The sequence below is a fragment of the Ovis aries genome, chromosome 6 (genome assembly GCF_016772045.2).
Source record: "Ovis aries strain OAR_USU_Benz2616 breed Rambouillet chromosome 6, ARS-UI_Ramb_v3.0, whole genome shotgun sequence".
Taxonomy (NCBI): domain Eukaryota; kingdom Metazoa; phylum Chordata; class Mammalia; order Artiodactyla; family Bovidae; genus Ovis; species Ovis aries.
In genome coordinates, this window is record NC_056059.1 from 59,341,037 (window position 1) to 59,356,398 (window position 15,362).

At 41.3% G+C, this 15,362-nt stretch overlaps 1 protein-coding gene across 4 annotated transcripts in view; it reads right to left on the reverse strand.

Annotated features, from left to right (window-relative positions):
* Positions 1-12,343, reverse strand: part of UGDH (UDP-glucose 6-dehydrogenase) — a 34,363-nt gene extending 22,020 nt beyond the window's left edge. For 2 of the 4 annotated variants that reach the window (XM_004009777.5, XM_060416979.1), the window contains exons 1-2: positions 12,190-12,343; positions 3,667-3,835 (exon numbers count right to left, since the gene is read on the reverse strand). In XM_004009777.5, coding sequence (XP_004009826.1) covers positions 3,667-3,828 — 162 coding nt within the window. In that variant the 5' untranslated portion in view covers positions 3,829-3,835; positions 12,190-12,343. Of the gene's footprint in view, positions 1-3,666; positions 4,913-5,048; positions 11,897-12,189 lie in introns of those variants that run through there. The other 2 variants (XM_042251321.2, XM_060416980.1) reach the window with 1 other exon arrangement.
* Between the last annotated feature and the right edge of the window lie 3,019 nt (positions 12,344-15,362).

Below are 15,362 nucleotides of genomic sequence, written 5' to 3' on the forward strand. Positions count from 1 at the left end.
TTTTTTGAGGTTCCAAAATCACTGCAGATGGTGACTGCAGCCATGAAATTAAAAGACACTTACTCCTTGGAAGAAAAGTTATGACCAACCTAGATAGTATATTCAAAAGCAGAGACATTACTTTGCCGACTAAGGTCCATCTAGTCAAGGCTATGGTTTTTCCTGTGGTCATGTACAGATGTGAGAGTTGGACTGTGAAGAAGGCTGAGCGCCGAAGAATTGACGCTTTTGAACTGTGGTGTTGGAGAAGACTCCTGAGAGTCCCTTGGACTGCAAGGAGATTCACCCAGTCCATTCTGAAGGAGATCAACCCTGGGATTTCTTTGGAAGGAATGATGCTAAAGCTGAAGCTCCAGTACTTTGGTCACCTCATGCGAAGAGTTGACTCATTGGAAAAGACCCTGATACTGGGAGGGACTGGGGGCAGGAGGAGAAGGGGACGACTGAGGATGAGATGGCTGGATGGCATCACGGACTCGATGGACATGAGTCTGAGTGAACTCCGGAAGATGGTGATGGACAGGGAGGCCTGGCGTGCTGCGATTCATGGGGTCGCAAAGAGTCAGACATGACTGAGCGACTGAACTGAACTGAATTTATAATATTGTGTTAGTTTCAGGTCTATATTATAGTAACTCAGTACTTTTGTAGATTATGGTCCATTACAGGTTGTTACAAGATGATGGGTATAATTCCCTGTGCTACACAGGATAATGTTGTTGCTTATCTACTTTATATGGTTTATATCTGTTAATTCTATATCTCTAATTTGCCCCTCCTCCCTTCCCTCTCCCCTTTGGTAATCACAAGTTTTCTGTATCTGTGGAACACACTATATTTAATTTAAAGCACTGAAGTCTCAGGAAAAAGAGTTTCAAATTTCAAATAATAGAAATGGCACTGGTCTTCCATGGAGTCTCAAAGAGTTGGACACAACTTAGCAACTGAGCAACAACTGGGTTTCCCTAGTGGCTAAAGAATCTGCCTGCCAATGCAGGAAACATGGGTTCGAACCCTGGTCTGGAAACACCCCACCTGCCACGGAGTAACTAAGCCTATGCACCACAACTATTGAGCCTGTGCTCTAGATCCTGGGAACTACAACTACTGAGTACTCATGCATCTCAACTAGAGAGGAGCCCTAGCTCGTCCCAACTAGAAAAACCCTGGCATCAACAGAGACCCAGCACAGTCAATAAAGAAATTAATCCAATTATTTTTTTAAAAAACAGTACTGATAATAAGAATCTAGGGAACATGCGTTCTGATCAAATAATGTTTTTGTTTTCTTGAAGAAAAAAAAATCTAAAGCCAATATATTATAGATAGCTTATACTTCCAGTTCGAGATAATCTTTTTTTTAAGTAAAAATTTTAGTGAAGTAAAAAATAGTTTTAAACAGTACATATACTTTAGCACAGAAAAGTTCTCAGTTTTCAGAAGTGAACACACTTGTGTGATCACTATCCATATAAGAACTAGAAGAATATAAACAGGGGAGTTCCCTGGTGGTCTAGTGGTTAGGATTCTGGGTTTTTACTACTGTGGCCTGGGTTCAATCTCTGGTTGGGGAACTGAGATCCTACAAGCCTGGCTGCGTCAACAAAACAAAACCAAAAAACATTAAATCAAAGCCTGCAGTATGTCTTCTTCTAGTAACTACAACCCCTCAAACTACCATCATGCTGAATTCTACCACCAGGCCAGTGTATCTATATTTGAACTTTATATAAATGGGATACACAGTATGGACTACCTTGTGTCCAATGACTTGTTACTTTTATAAGAATTTAAACATATGCTTGCATGCAGGAGTAGTTTCATTGATTTTTCAATGTAGTATTTTATTATAAAATTAAACTATAATTTATGTATCCATTCTGTTGCTAATTAACATGTAGGGTGTTTCCCATTTGGGGTTATTAGGAATAACACTGTTAATAATACTGTCTTTTGGTGCATATATGTGAGATTTTCTGTTGCATATACGCCTTGAAGTGGAATTCCTAAGTCAGACTATGCATATTTTCAGTTTTAATAATTATTGCTGAAACATTTTACAAACTGGCTGTACCAATTTATGTTCTAATCAGCAGTGTATAAGCATTTCCTCGGTGGCTCAGTGGTAAAAAATCTGTCTGCAATGCAGGAGCCATGGGTTCGATACCTGGGTTGGGAAGATTCCCTGGAGAAGGAAATGGCAACCTACTCCAGGATTCTTGCTTGGGAAATCCCATGGACAGAGGAGCCTGGAAAGCTACAGTCCATGGGGTCACAGAGAGTTTGACACAACTTAACAACTAAACAACAGCAGTGCATAAAATTCCAATTACCCTAAATCCTTGTCAACATTTGGCATTGTCAGCAGTCATAATTTTAGCCATTCTATTACACTTTGTGTTTGAAAAATTATGCTGGCATAATAATTATGTAATAATCAATTCAGTAATCAACTGAATGACTGGATATAAATATCGTTCACAAGATTTCAGATGACTTCCAGCCCTTTTATGGATATCAGAATTATTAAACTATTAATCAAGTTATCTTTCCAAAATGCTTTTAAAAATTCCCACAAACCAAAGTAGTAGTAGTGTTATCTAACAGGGAAAGAAATGACCCAGAGAGATGTTGTGGGGAGGGAGGTGGAGGGGGGTCATGTTTGGGAACGCATGTAAGAATTAAAGATTTTAAAATTAAAAAAAAAATTAAAAAAAAAAATTAAACCAAAAAAAAAAAGAAATGCCATCACACTGAGGTGTTTAAAGAAGTATCACAGGAAGTTCATCTGGTAGAGGAGAAAGGATAAAGCACAAACAGAAGCTACCACACACACAGAGGGCTTTAAAAAAAAATTCTGTCTGATTTAGATATTAACAAATCATGGATTTCTATTCATAGAACTATAAATAGCAGGAAGATTTATCTTACAGAGATTTCCCCTGCTAAAGACTGCTTAAAGACTACAGTTGATTAGTCTTATAAATAACAAAACTTTTCTGGAAAAAAAAAAAAAAAGAATATGTTGATGTTGGAGAAAAATGCTATCCTCAAAACTTTCACATGTTTTTCTGTTGGGTTTCAAAAGGATAATATCATGAACTCTTTTTACTATGAAAACTTTTAAAAATGAAACCTTACTCAATAAAATAGAGATACATTTTCCTAACTATGAGTTCTCTAAATTAAAGAAATACTGAAATTCCAATTTAAACAAATTTGTGATACTGAACACTGAACATGAAAGACACCATTTATTCATTCAAGGTTTATCTGAGATAAATACAATAATCCAAAAATATAATAGGCTTACATGAATCAATATTAGAAACAACCAGTTTTTTAATTTTTATTTTTACAGAATGCCACTTTTTAATTGCACTATTATAATATGGTAGCCATACTAACAGACAAAATTAGAAAATGGAGAAGAAAATTACTCATCATCTCACTCCACTAATACAATTATTAATATTCAGTAAACTTTTTTCTACACATTTTTCCTGGGCATATCTGACATAATTATAATGTTCATAATTATATGTATTTAGACTTTTCCATTTTATCCCTACAGTTACAGTCATAGAGTTTTACATCAAATTAAATTAGCAAAAAAAGTAAGAAAGCAAAGAGCATAAGAACAATGCATTGTTTAATATGGTTTACCTCATAAATAGGAAGTGTAGGAGAGTTCCATGCATTGATTCTTGATTCATTGATATCAACAACCGTCACCCTGATTTCAGGGCACATGTGAGCAATGACACTACACGTGGGTCCACCAACGTAGCCTGCACCAATGCAGCAGATCTTCTTAATTTCAAACATGGCTGGACTAGAAGAGAAACAGTAAGACTATTGAGAACAGAAAATTTAAAGAAACCACATTGCACATTCATCACACTTTATAAAAACTGTCAAGGTGACAGGTATAGGGAAAGATTTCCTACAATCAGACCCATTAAGAATTATAAAAACAGTGATTTTTTTAAAAAAAGGTAATGTTCCAATTGGATGACCTAGCCTGTTCTCAGCTGTACCAGCATGACACATGGAAAAAATTATAGTAACTGATATTACTGAAAAAGTGTGACAAAGATTATAATGACCTAATATTTAGAAAGTCAAAGAGCACAATAAAACCTTTGCTCTCTAACACAGTAGCATAACTTTGATTGCCAAGGGAAAATTCATAGGTGAACACACCCGTGCAATTCTTGCTTAACTAAATGTTGGTGTACAAAGGTCAGCTTTATGACAGGTTTAGACTAAAATGACAGATATTAAGATTAGTTCTAAGCCCAAAATTGACCTCTGAGATTATATTCCCTGCACAGTTTGGCTTCAGCAATTCTTTCTTAGGTACTGGACAAAGATCTTAAACTCTATTTCAATTTTAATCAGAAACTATAAAATAGTTAAAGGAAAGTAATTTCTGTAGTTGGGCTTTCATAGCTCAGTTTGTAAAGAATCAGCCTGCAGTTCAGGAGACCTGGGTTCGATCCTTGGATTGGGAAGATCTCCTGGAGAAGGAAATGGCAATCCACTCCAGTATTCTTGCTGGGAGAATCCCATAGCCAGAGGAACCTGGCGGGCCAGTCAATGGGATCACAAGAGTTGGACACGACTTAGCTACTTAAGACTAATTTCTGTAGTTAGCAAAGCTATTTCACAGATTTTGATGACTTTTCAAGTGAAGGTGAACTGATTCACACTAATCAAAATGACAAGGGGCTGAGTTATACAAAAGAATGTCAATTTATTCAGTAATAAGAATAAAAATAATCAAACTGATCAAATTCTTAGAAATTTTGCCCTTGCCAGGGACTAACTCTAATCTCAGACACCATCTGATCTAACCCATTCATGGATTCCAAAGAGAAGGAAAATGGGAATTAGAGAGTTTAAGAACCTGTTAGTAGTGGGGAGGGAGGTGGGAGGGGGATTCATGTTTGGGAATGCATGTAAGAATTAAAGATTTTAAAATTTAAAAAAATAAATAAATAAAAAGCAGAGACATTACTTTGCCAACAACAAAAAAAAAGAACCTGTTAGTATATTCCTGCACGGATCAGAGAAGGTAATATGGAAGGCTCACCTAGTTACAGTGCCTGGCAAGTATATCCCTATAGTGAAAAAAGGTACACAAAGCACGTAATTAAGATGATCCAATTCCCTCTGATATGAATTTGCACTAATCAAACAATGTTCTAATCTTCACTGGTTCTCTGGGTAAGCTTCCCTACTGGAAATGAATGGCCTGACAACCCATACACGTATCCTGGTCTGTGCTAATAAACAAATAATCTGGTTTATAAATTGATCTTTTGGTTATGGATTAGAAGATATCAGCTCCCAGAGTCTGATCTCTAATGACTCCCTTTTTCTTTTTTTGGCTGTGCGGCTTATGGGATCCTAGCTACATGACCAGGGATCAAACCCTAGCCCCCTGTAGAGGAAGCACAAAGTCCTAACCACTGGACCACCAGGGAATTCCCTCTAATGACCTTTTAATAACTTAAGATGGAATTTCAGTAAAACAGTAAATATGTACAGAATTTGTAACTGAATGACTTTTGAAAGAGAGCAATATGCTTAGCAATATACCTACAGAGTAATATTTTAAATGTATTTTTATTTTGAATAGGTAATAATTCATATGAATCAAAAATTAAATCTGATGGGTTCCCTAATGGTCCTGTGGTTAAGCACTGTCACTGCAGTTGGTCTGGATTTAGTCCCTGGTCAGGGAACTAAGATTCCACAAGTCATTTGGGGCAGTCAAAAAAAAAAAAAAAATCTGTGAAATAAGGTAAACAAAAGACTCACACCTACCCCATCCTTATCTACTTTGCTCCACAAGCAACCTTTGTTAGTATTCCAGGATACACCTTAAGAAAAACACTGAGCCTAGAAAAATAAACTTTTGGCCACCATGTGTCTTTCATTACTTCACCCTTCTATTTTTCAGTTCTGCCTGTTAATACTCTCCCAGCCTCAAGCGCCCTATAGACAAGGAAAATGTACGGGGAGCTATGACTGCGTTGGAATTGCTAAGTGGCTAAAGCGGAGGGGAGTGTCCTGAAAGTTCCCACCTGTGGGAGGGAGAGTTGGGCCTGGAGCAGGCTTACCAAAGATGTATCTCCAGCATTCACTGCTGCTATCCCCTCTACAGAAGAGACTCTGGGCATCTGGTTGCAGAAAAAGTGCCTCAACTTTCTTCAGGCTTATCCCCTTCTTCTCCTTCATGAAAAATTAACATTCCCAATTTACCAGTCTACTGTGTCGGCACAGCAGAGAATTTGGCCATAGAATAATATAGGTCCTGACCCTCAACTACTTAACAATTTATTTAGGGAATAATTCAACTGAAAAGCATTTATTATGTATCAGACACTATTGTTCTATGTACTATAGATACAACAATGAACAGGACAGACAAGAGTTCCTACCTTTAGGTAGTTATATTTTAGTAGGAGAGCATGCAAACAAAACAATGGCAGTCGTGGTAAATTCCACATAAAGGAAATAAAGGAAAAGCTGAAAAAGAAACACTGTGGGGAATGGACTATTTTATTTAGGGTAAAGCAAGTCTCTCAGACTGGTTCCAAATAGGAAAAGGAGTTCGTCAAGGCTGTATATTGTCACCCTGCTTATTTAACTTATATGCAGAGTACATCAGGAGAAACGCTGGACTGGAAGAAGCACAAGCTGGAATCAAGATTGCTGGGAGAAATATCAATAACCTCAGATATGCAGATGACACCACCCTTATGGCAGAAAGTGAAAAGGAACTAAAAAGCCTCTTGATGAAAGTCAAAGAGGAGAGTGAAAAAGTTGGCTTAAAGCTCAACATTCAGAAAACAAAGACCATGGCATCCGGTCCCATCACTTCATGGGAAATAGATGGGGAAACAGTGGAAACAAGTGTCAGACTTTATTTTGGGGGGCTCCAAAATCACTGCAGATGGTGACTGCAGCCATGAAATTAAAAGACACTTACTCCTTGGAAGAAAAGTTATGACCAACCTAGACAGCATATTCAAAAGCAGAGACATTACTTTGCCAAGAAAGGTCCGTCTAGTCAAGGCTATGGTTTTTCCTGTGGTCATGTACGGATGTGAGAGTTGGACTGTGAAGAAGGCTGAGTGCCAAAGAATTGATGCGTTTGAACTGCGGTGTTGGAGAAGACTCTTGAGAGTCCCTTGGACTGCAAGGAGATCCAATCAGTCCATTCTGAAGGAGATCAGTACTAGGATTTCTTTGGAAGGAATGACGCTAAAGCTGAAATTCCAGTACTTTGGCCACCTCATGCGAAGAGTTGACTCATTGGAAAAGACTCTGATGCTGGGAAGGATTGGGGGCAGGAGGAGAAGGGGATGACAGAGGATGAGATGGCAGGATGGCATCACTGACTCGATGGACGTGAGTCTGAGTGAACTGCGAGGCCTGGCATGCTGCGATTCATGGGGTTGCAAAGAGTCGGACACGACTGAGAGACTGAACTGAACTGAACTGAAGTCTCTCTGAGGTGACTTTTAAACTGACTTAAAAGATAAAATGGAATTAGTCGCACCCAGTTAACATGGTTCAATTATACAAGAGAGTATAACCAATTAAATGACAAAATAAGTGTTAAAGTCCAGAGGAATCAAAATAAGAAATCAACCTACATCAAGGGAAATGTAAGATCTAAGACTGGCCTAAAGAATGAATAGGATTAAAAAAAAAAGAAATGAATGAATAGGATATAAAAAGGAAATATAAGCGGGGAGGGCATTTCAGATGATAGGAGGGAATAGATAAGGACTTACATACAGAAATGAGTCCAAAGAAGTGAGGCGATCTGCCTAGTTACAAGGAAAAAATAGTGGATGTTAAGTAGTGAGAGGCAATGTTATATGCCAGCCTGGATGGGAATGAGGTTTGGGGAGAATGGATACATGTATATGTATGACTGAGTCCCTTTGCTGTTCTGCTGAAACTACCACAACATTGTTAATCAGAGCTTCCCTAGTAGCTCAGCTGGTAAAGAATCCACCTGCAATGCAGGAGACCCCAATTAGATTCCTGGGTCGGGAAGATTCCCTGGAGAAGGGATAGGCTACCCACTCCAGTATTCTTGGGCTTTCCTGGTGGCTCAGATGGTAAAGAATCTGCCTGCAATGCAGGAGGCCTGGGTTCGATCCTTGGGTTGGGAAGATCCTCTGGAGGAGGGCATGGCAACCCACTTTAGTATTCTTGCCTGAGGAATCCCCATGGATGGAGGAGCCTGACGGGCTACAGTCCATGAGGTCACAGAGTCAGACACGACTGAGCAACTAAGTACACACACCCCAATACAAAATAAAAGTTTTGTTTTTTACAAAATAATTTTATTCATTTATTTTGCTGTGCTGGGTCTTAGTTGCTGCTCAGGCTTTTCTCTAGTTGCAGTGAGTGGGGGCTACTCTGTAGTTGCAGTGTATTAGCTTCTCATTGCAGTGGCTTCTCTTGCTCTGGAGCACCGGTTCAAGGAGCTCAGGCTTCAACAGTTGCAGCTCCCAGGCTCCAGAGCACAGGATCAATTCACTGTTAGTTGCTCCTCAGCATGTGGGATCCTCCCAGATCAGGGACTGAACTCATGTCTCTTGCATGGGCAGGTGGATTCTTTACCACTGAGCCACCAGGGAAGGCCCCAAAAGTTTAAAATTACGAAAAAAAAAAAAAGTATTAACAGGTAATAATTGTCTCCTAGAGTGGAAATGAATTGGAAGTGGGTCTCAAATGCCTTTTTCAGGACGGTATGACCATAAAAATCCATGAGGCTATAATTTAATAACTTAAGGAAACAGCTGAAAGTAACCATAACAATCAAAGGCATTAATGTTTCTAAAACCTAACAAGCTCCACTGAAGAAAAAGAAGAGGGAATGATCAGCTTGGAGCCTGGAAAAGGAACATTAAGAAGAAGAATGACATTTATTTCAGAGCTATCTAGAGTGACACAGAATCTGGAAGTCAGAAGTGTTCTGGGTTCAGAACAGTGAGGCAAGAAAAGGCTTTCCCAATGCTTGGATGGCAAATTACCCCCCAAATTCTTGGCTCTGATTCCACTCTGCCTTGTGAGTTCAGATTGCCAGGAATTAAAATACTAGAAAGGGATGGCCTGGGTTTGAGACATCAGTATTCCAGGCACTAGAATAAAACTTCCCTACTGTATTACCAAGGTTCCATCCTAGTATATCCATCAGTCTCTTATGAGCTTAGGCATCATAAGTTAACACCTAAAACCTCATTAACCATGGGTCTGTGGGAGAAAAAAAAAAAAATCAACCTTCCAGATCTGTAAGGCTGAAGGTCAGGTCGTGAACTGTGACAAATCTGAAGGACTACCACAGACAGCAACACCCTTACTAGATAGGTGGCCTCTCTAATCAAAACCAAGATATGTGGAATACCTAAAAAGTGAAATCTCAAAGGACTTTTGAAAGAGAGGATTTTATGGTGTTATCACTTAACCCATAGTCAAGAGGTTGTAAGGGCAGCCTATGCCCTCAATCTCAACCAGAACAGGTTCTGTTAACATTCTTACAATAAACATGCATTGAATATCTACATGATGAACTCTTAGGTTCAGGAGTTTAATAAGGTGGTCCCAGGCTAACATTTCTCTGCTGCTCTTCACCCAAGCACCTAGAATAGGCTCTCAATAAATATCAATTGGATAAGTAAGTCTTATTAAGGGTCTTTTTGAGATGAAAACTGTTACTTGAGTATTTTTAGCTTAGAAGGCTTATCACAGTATTTTTGCAGATTGTCCAAAATCCTATCATCCTTTTTTTTAAGGTAGAACTGTAGCATGTCTTCTCAGAGCTACTTCTTTAAAAACAAACAAAAAAAGATTATGGCTGTGCTGGGTCTTCAGTGCTGCTTGGCGGCTGGTGGGGTGCAGGGGGCTACTCTTTGCTGCAGTGCAAGGGCTTCTCATTGCAGTAGTTTCTCTTGTTGCACAGGACAAGCTCTAGGCATATGAGCTTCATTACTTGTGACACACAGGCTCAGTAGCTGCAGCTCCTAGGCTCTAGAGCGCTGGCTCAGGAATTGTGGCTCACCAGCTTAGTTGCTCCTTGGCATGTGGGACCTTCCTGAACCAGGGATTGAACCTGTGTTCCCTGCATTGGCAGGTGACTCTTTACCACTGAGCCACCAGGGAAGCCCCCAGAGTTACTTCTTATCCACCTTGGTTGCCGGGCCATATTCAGCTTGCCTTTCATATAAGTAGCTAGGGTAAACTGTTGATGGCAGGTGGGCCTGTATAGAACTGCATGTGTTTTGGGGGTGTCCTTGTGTTGCTATTTCATATGGGTCGCAGATGACAATGGGTATATTACTGAAGAAGCCCAATGTACCATCTGTGCAAGTCCACTTGGAAGTTTCAACAAAGCTTCAATAAGCTTTAATATGGAGCTTGATACAGTGTTAGTGATGTACTTGCCTGACACAGATATCTTCTGGTACCACTTTAAATTTCTACTTTTATATACCTTCTGATCCTCTACTGTGCTGTCTGGGAAATGGTAATATTTGCTTACGAATGAGTCAGTTTGAAATGACTTTTTACCCCGTGTTTTGGGAAAGTCACAGCAATCCAAGCTGTCCCAAAACTATTTTTCTTTAAAAATTTTACAAATTCAGATCAATATTTCAACCTACAAGCTCTGGCTAACAAACAGCGAACCTCCTATTACAATCTAAGGTGAATATAATCCCTCCATCTCCACCTCTCTTCAGTATACTCTATAACTACCCAGTATAATGGGCTTCCCTGGTGGCTAAGTGGTAAAGAATCCACCTGCCAGTGCAGGAGATGCAGGTTCAGTCCCTGGGTCAGGAAGATCCCCTGGAGAAGGAAATTGTAACCCACACCCACATTTCTTGCCTGGGAAATGCCATGGACAGAGAAGCCTGGCAGGCTACAGTCCATGGGGTTGCAAAAAAGTCGGATGCAGTTTAGTGACTAAACAACCACAAAGCTAAGGCAATGGATGTCACATTAACTTCACACATCATTTTAGACATTTCAGAAATTAAATACTAACAAATGCCTGACCTGGGGAAAATATTTAATCAATGAATAAGACTGTTAACTTTATATCTAAAGGATTTCATGTAAAGCTGTGGAAACAAGAAGAGAAAATGGAGTATGATTATTGGGTGCAGATTTCCTATTAAAGGAGTACAGCAACAGGAGAAGAAATGAGACCCTTTAAATCAGGGTTGTCTATCCCTTACCTTAAACTAGATGCTAGGCACTACCAAGCACATCTCAGAGCACACAGTAACCTCTTTCATTTCCAGAACCACCCTCCTACCCACCAAGAAACAGACCAGACTACAGTTGTCCATTTCTCAGGGGATTTGAAGAAACTCACAGACTCCCTGTGTCTTTGAGGGCAGTCAGTGAACAGTTACTCCTCTGTATATCCCTGAAAAGTTCCCTATCAGTGAATCCTTTTCTATATACCAGAATTCTCGACCCTACTCAATTATGTTCCTATATATAAGAAGGTATAATTTTTCAAGGCCTCACACAAATACGATCTCCTGAAACACTCAAGAAAGGCCTTTCTTTACATGAAATAAAGCCATTATATGGTGTGGCAGCCAACAATGCATTTCAGGACAGCTATATAGATGTCACGACAGAATATTTTAGGACTTCGCATTCAAAAAGGCTCTGTGGTTCATTTTCTTGTCAGTTTCTTAAGAAGGGCGGTCAGTGAAGGGAGAAAAGCAGCAGCACTCCATGTGAGCAATTCTAAACACAAAAGACTTTGATTCAGAGGCCAAAATGGGGTCCCTAAGCAAAGGACCACTTCCTCCGGTGATGTTCGGTTTTCAGAGGCGCCAGGGAAATCTCACTTAAGTCGCAAAGTGGGAGAAAGCAGAAAAGAGAAGCGGTTGGAAGACTCGCCGAGTCTTGAATTAAAAGCCTAAGCTATCCCTCTTCCAAGGCAGCAGATCCAAAAGACGATTCCCGCCCAGAGCCCAGAAGAGGAGATGGAGAGTCGTGACACTGGAAAGCCTGGGACCGCGCGCAGCGAGCGACTGTAACCAGCGCGCACACGCCGCCCGGCTCCTTTCACATCCCGGCGGGATCCGGGAGCACCCCACTGGGCGGCGGGGCCAGCCCGAGAAAGGCGCTTACCCACTTCCAGGCACCGAGCGCTGCAACCGCTTCTATCCCCCCGGCTCGGACAGCTCCTCGCTCTGGGCCGCGCAGCCGCAGCTTCAGCACTCGCGCCCTGCTCCGTCTGATCTTCCCTCACCGCACACCCTTCTCGGGCTGCCAGGCGCCACACCCTGAGTCCCGGGCCCGAGCCCGTATTTAAAGGTTTCCACCCGAGAAGGCGGAGGATTCATTCCCTGGGAGCCAAGCCCTCCCGGACTCTGCCCTCAGTTGCATCCCTGCTCCCCCTCCCGCCAAGCTAGGCCAGGGCCCTCCCCAATTTCCTGCGGGGCCCAGGGGCGGGGATACGGGGGCGTGGCTAGTCGCGGCTCGGAGGGGGACAGACCCCGCCCCTTGCCGAAGCTGAGCAAATCCGTTCCGTCCAGCTCAGCGGCCCCGCCCCTGCCGAGAGCCGCGCTGGGCGGAGCTGCGTGCGCTGCGGGTCCACCAAGGCCCAAGCGGCTAGAGCCTGGGGAGCGAGTAGATCAGGTACTAGTTCCCCTGTAGTCTGAAGTCTTCTCTTGCCATCTGGCCCCCGGTTCCTTCCACGTGTCCCCATCCTGTCTGACAGCGCTGAGGTGGTGCCGCGTGCGTGCCAGGTCAGCCATACTTTGGGGCTGAGGCCTAAGGGGACCGGAAGGTCCAGGCCCCCTTTCCGGTCTCCCCGCAGGCTAGAGGGCCTGCCTTGTCTTCCGGCTCCCCTAGACCCTGTGGATCAGGCGTGGCCAGCAGCTTCCTCCAGTCCCACGTCCTCCAGGCTCGTGGATCCTTCGTACCCTGCGGGCCCGAGTCCGAGGGTTTAGTCAGTTTACATAGACCCGCCGCTTCTGGGAAGGAGTCACGCCAGATGGATGCTGAGTCCATCATGACTGGACCAGTTAGTGATCCCCACCCTGATCCCGGAGTAGAGAAGCGAGACAGCCATGCCCTCCAGGCAGATTTTCCAGATACTCCTGCCAAGTTCGAGATTTGAGACGTCTGTGCACGATAGGTAGCAGAGAGCATGCAAGATCTAAGTGCCGCGTATGAGGAAGAGTGAAATTAACGTATGGAGCCGCCCACTTTTAATGAGAGCAGTTCTATTCCAGTTTCCCCACTCCAAGGTCATCTTAAACCTCAAATTTAAAGAGGTGGGGGAAGCAGTCATGACTTTTTCTTTCCTCTGGTTAAATTAAGAATTACATCACATGGATGGACCTAGAGATTATCGTTCTAAGTGAAGTCAGCTAAAGATAACTATATCACGTCTTACATGTGGAATCTTTTTTTAAAAAATGATACAAAGGAACTTTACAAAATACAAATAGACTCACAGACATAGAAAACAAACTTATGGTTACCAAAGGGGAAAGGGGAAGGAGGGACATATTAAGAGTTTGGGATTAACATATACACACAACTATATGTAAAACAGATAATCAGGGACTTCCCTGGCGGTCGGTGGTGGACTCCCTGCGCTTCCACTGCACAGGGTGCTGATTGGATTCCTGGTTGGGTAACCACCGGTATACCGCTGAGTAGGGCCAAAAAAAGAAAAAGATAACCAAAAAGGATCTTGTATATAGCACAGGAAACTATACTTGATATCTTGCAATAACCTGTAATGGAAAAGAATCTGAAAAAAGAAAAAAATATATATATATATAACTGAATCACTTTGCTGTACACCTGAAACTAACACAACATTGTAAATCAATTATATAAATAAAAATGAATTATATAAATTTTTAAAAAAGAATTATTCAGGTAATATTGAAATCAAAGACCATCTGAAACATGTTGAGGAAAGTGGATAGTTTATAAAGGCACGTTAAAATACCATATAGATAGATGACAGATTTCTGATATGAGCATGACGTGCACTTGAAACAAGCTGTTGAATTGTTTGCTGTGAATCCTAGAAAAAGTGATAGCATATGTAGGCGTTGTACATTCTATATGCTTAAATTGATTCATTCAGCAAAGATTCAGTGCCTGTTGTGTTAGACATTATCCTAGAGACCAAAGATGGATCAAAATCCAGTTCTTTCTTCCAAAACTCACAAGCTGTGGGGGAGACAAATGAACAAGTAATTTCAATGCATTTAATAGAAGTATCTTTTTTTTTTTTTTTTTTTGTCTTTTGGCCATGACACACTACATTGCATGTGGCATCTTAGTTCCCAGACAAGGGATTGAACCCACACCTTCTACACTGGGAGCACACAGTCTAAACCACTAGACCACCAAGTCGGTCCCAAAGGTTTTTTTTTTTAACTTGGTGCATACAGATTTGTTTACTGTTACAGTCGGCTCTCTAATAAAAAACCACTATTCTAGTCCCTTTATTTTGAATTCAACATTTTTCTACCTTTTATTCATTTCACATTGTTAGTATTTTGATAACGATCATAATCTTTAAAAAGCTCAATAGAATCTTAGAAACAAAATCAAACTATATTAGCTAAACCGGGCCTTTAGATATAGGACAACAGTTCTCAAAATGTGCTGATTATTTCTGAGAATGTTTCAAGGGATCCAGAAGGTAAAAAACATGTTTATGATAATACTAATATGTCCCTTTCTTTTTTCACTCATTCTGTCAGAAGGATATGGTAGAATTTTTCAGAGGCTATATGACATGTGATATAACAGGTCAGTGTGTGTTAGTCGCTCAGCCATGTCCAACTCTTTGCAACCCCATGAACTATATAGCCCTCTTGGTTCTTCTGTCCATAGGATTCTCCAGGCAAGGACACTGGAGTGGGTAGCCATTTCATTCTCCAAGGGATCTTCCCAACCCAGGGATCGAACCCTGGTCTCCCTCAGATTCTTTACATCTGAGCCACCAGGGAAGTCCTTATAACACATCAGTGCAGATATTATAGGTTTACAAAAATGTAAAGCAATGCCAATCTTCTAATTTTTTATTTAGAAGTAATTTAATAAAAATACATTATGTTGACATGTAATGGACTTACAGCTTTCCTTGTAGCTCAGTCGGTAAGGAATCTGCCTGCAATGCAGGAGACCTGGGTTCGATTCCTGGATTGGGAAGATCCCCTGGAGAAGGAAATGGCAACCCACTCCAGTATTCTTGCCTGGAGAATCTCATGGAGGGAGGAGCCTGGCAGGCTTCAGTTCCTGGGGTCACACAGAGTCGGTGAGCAAAT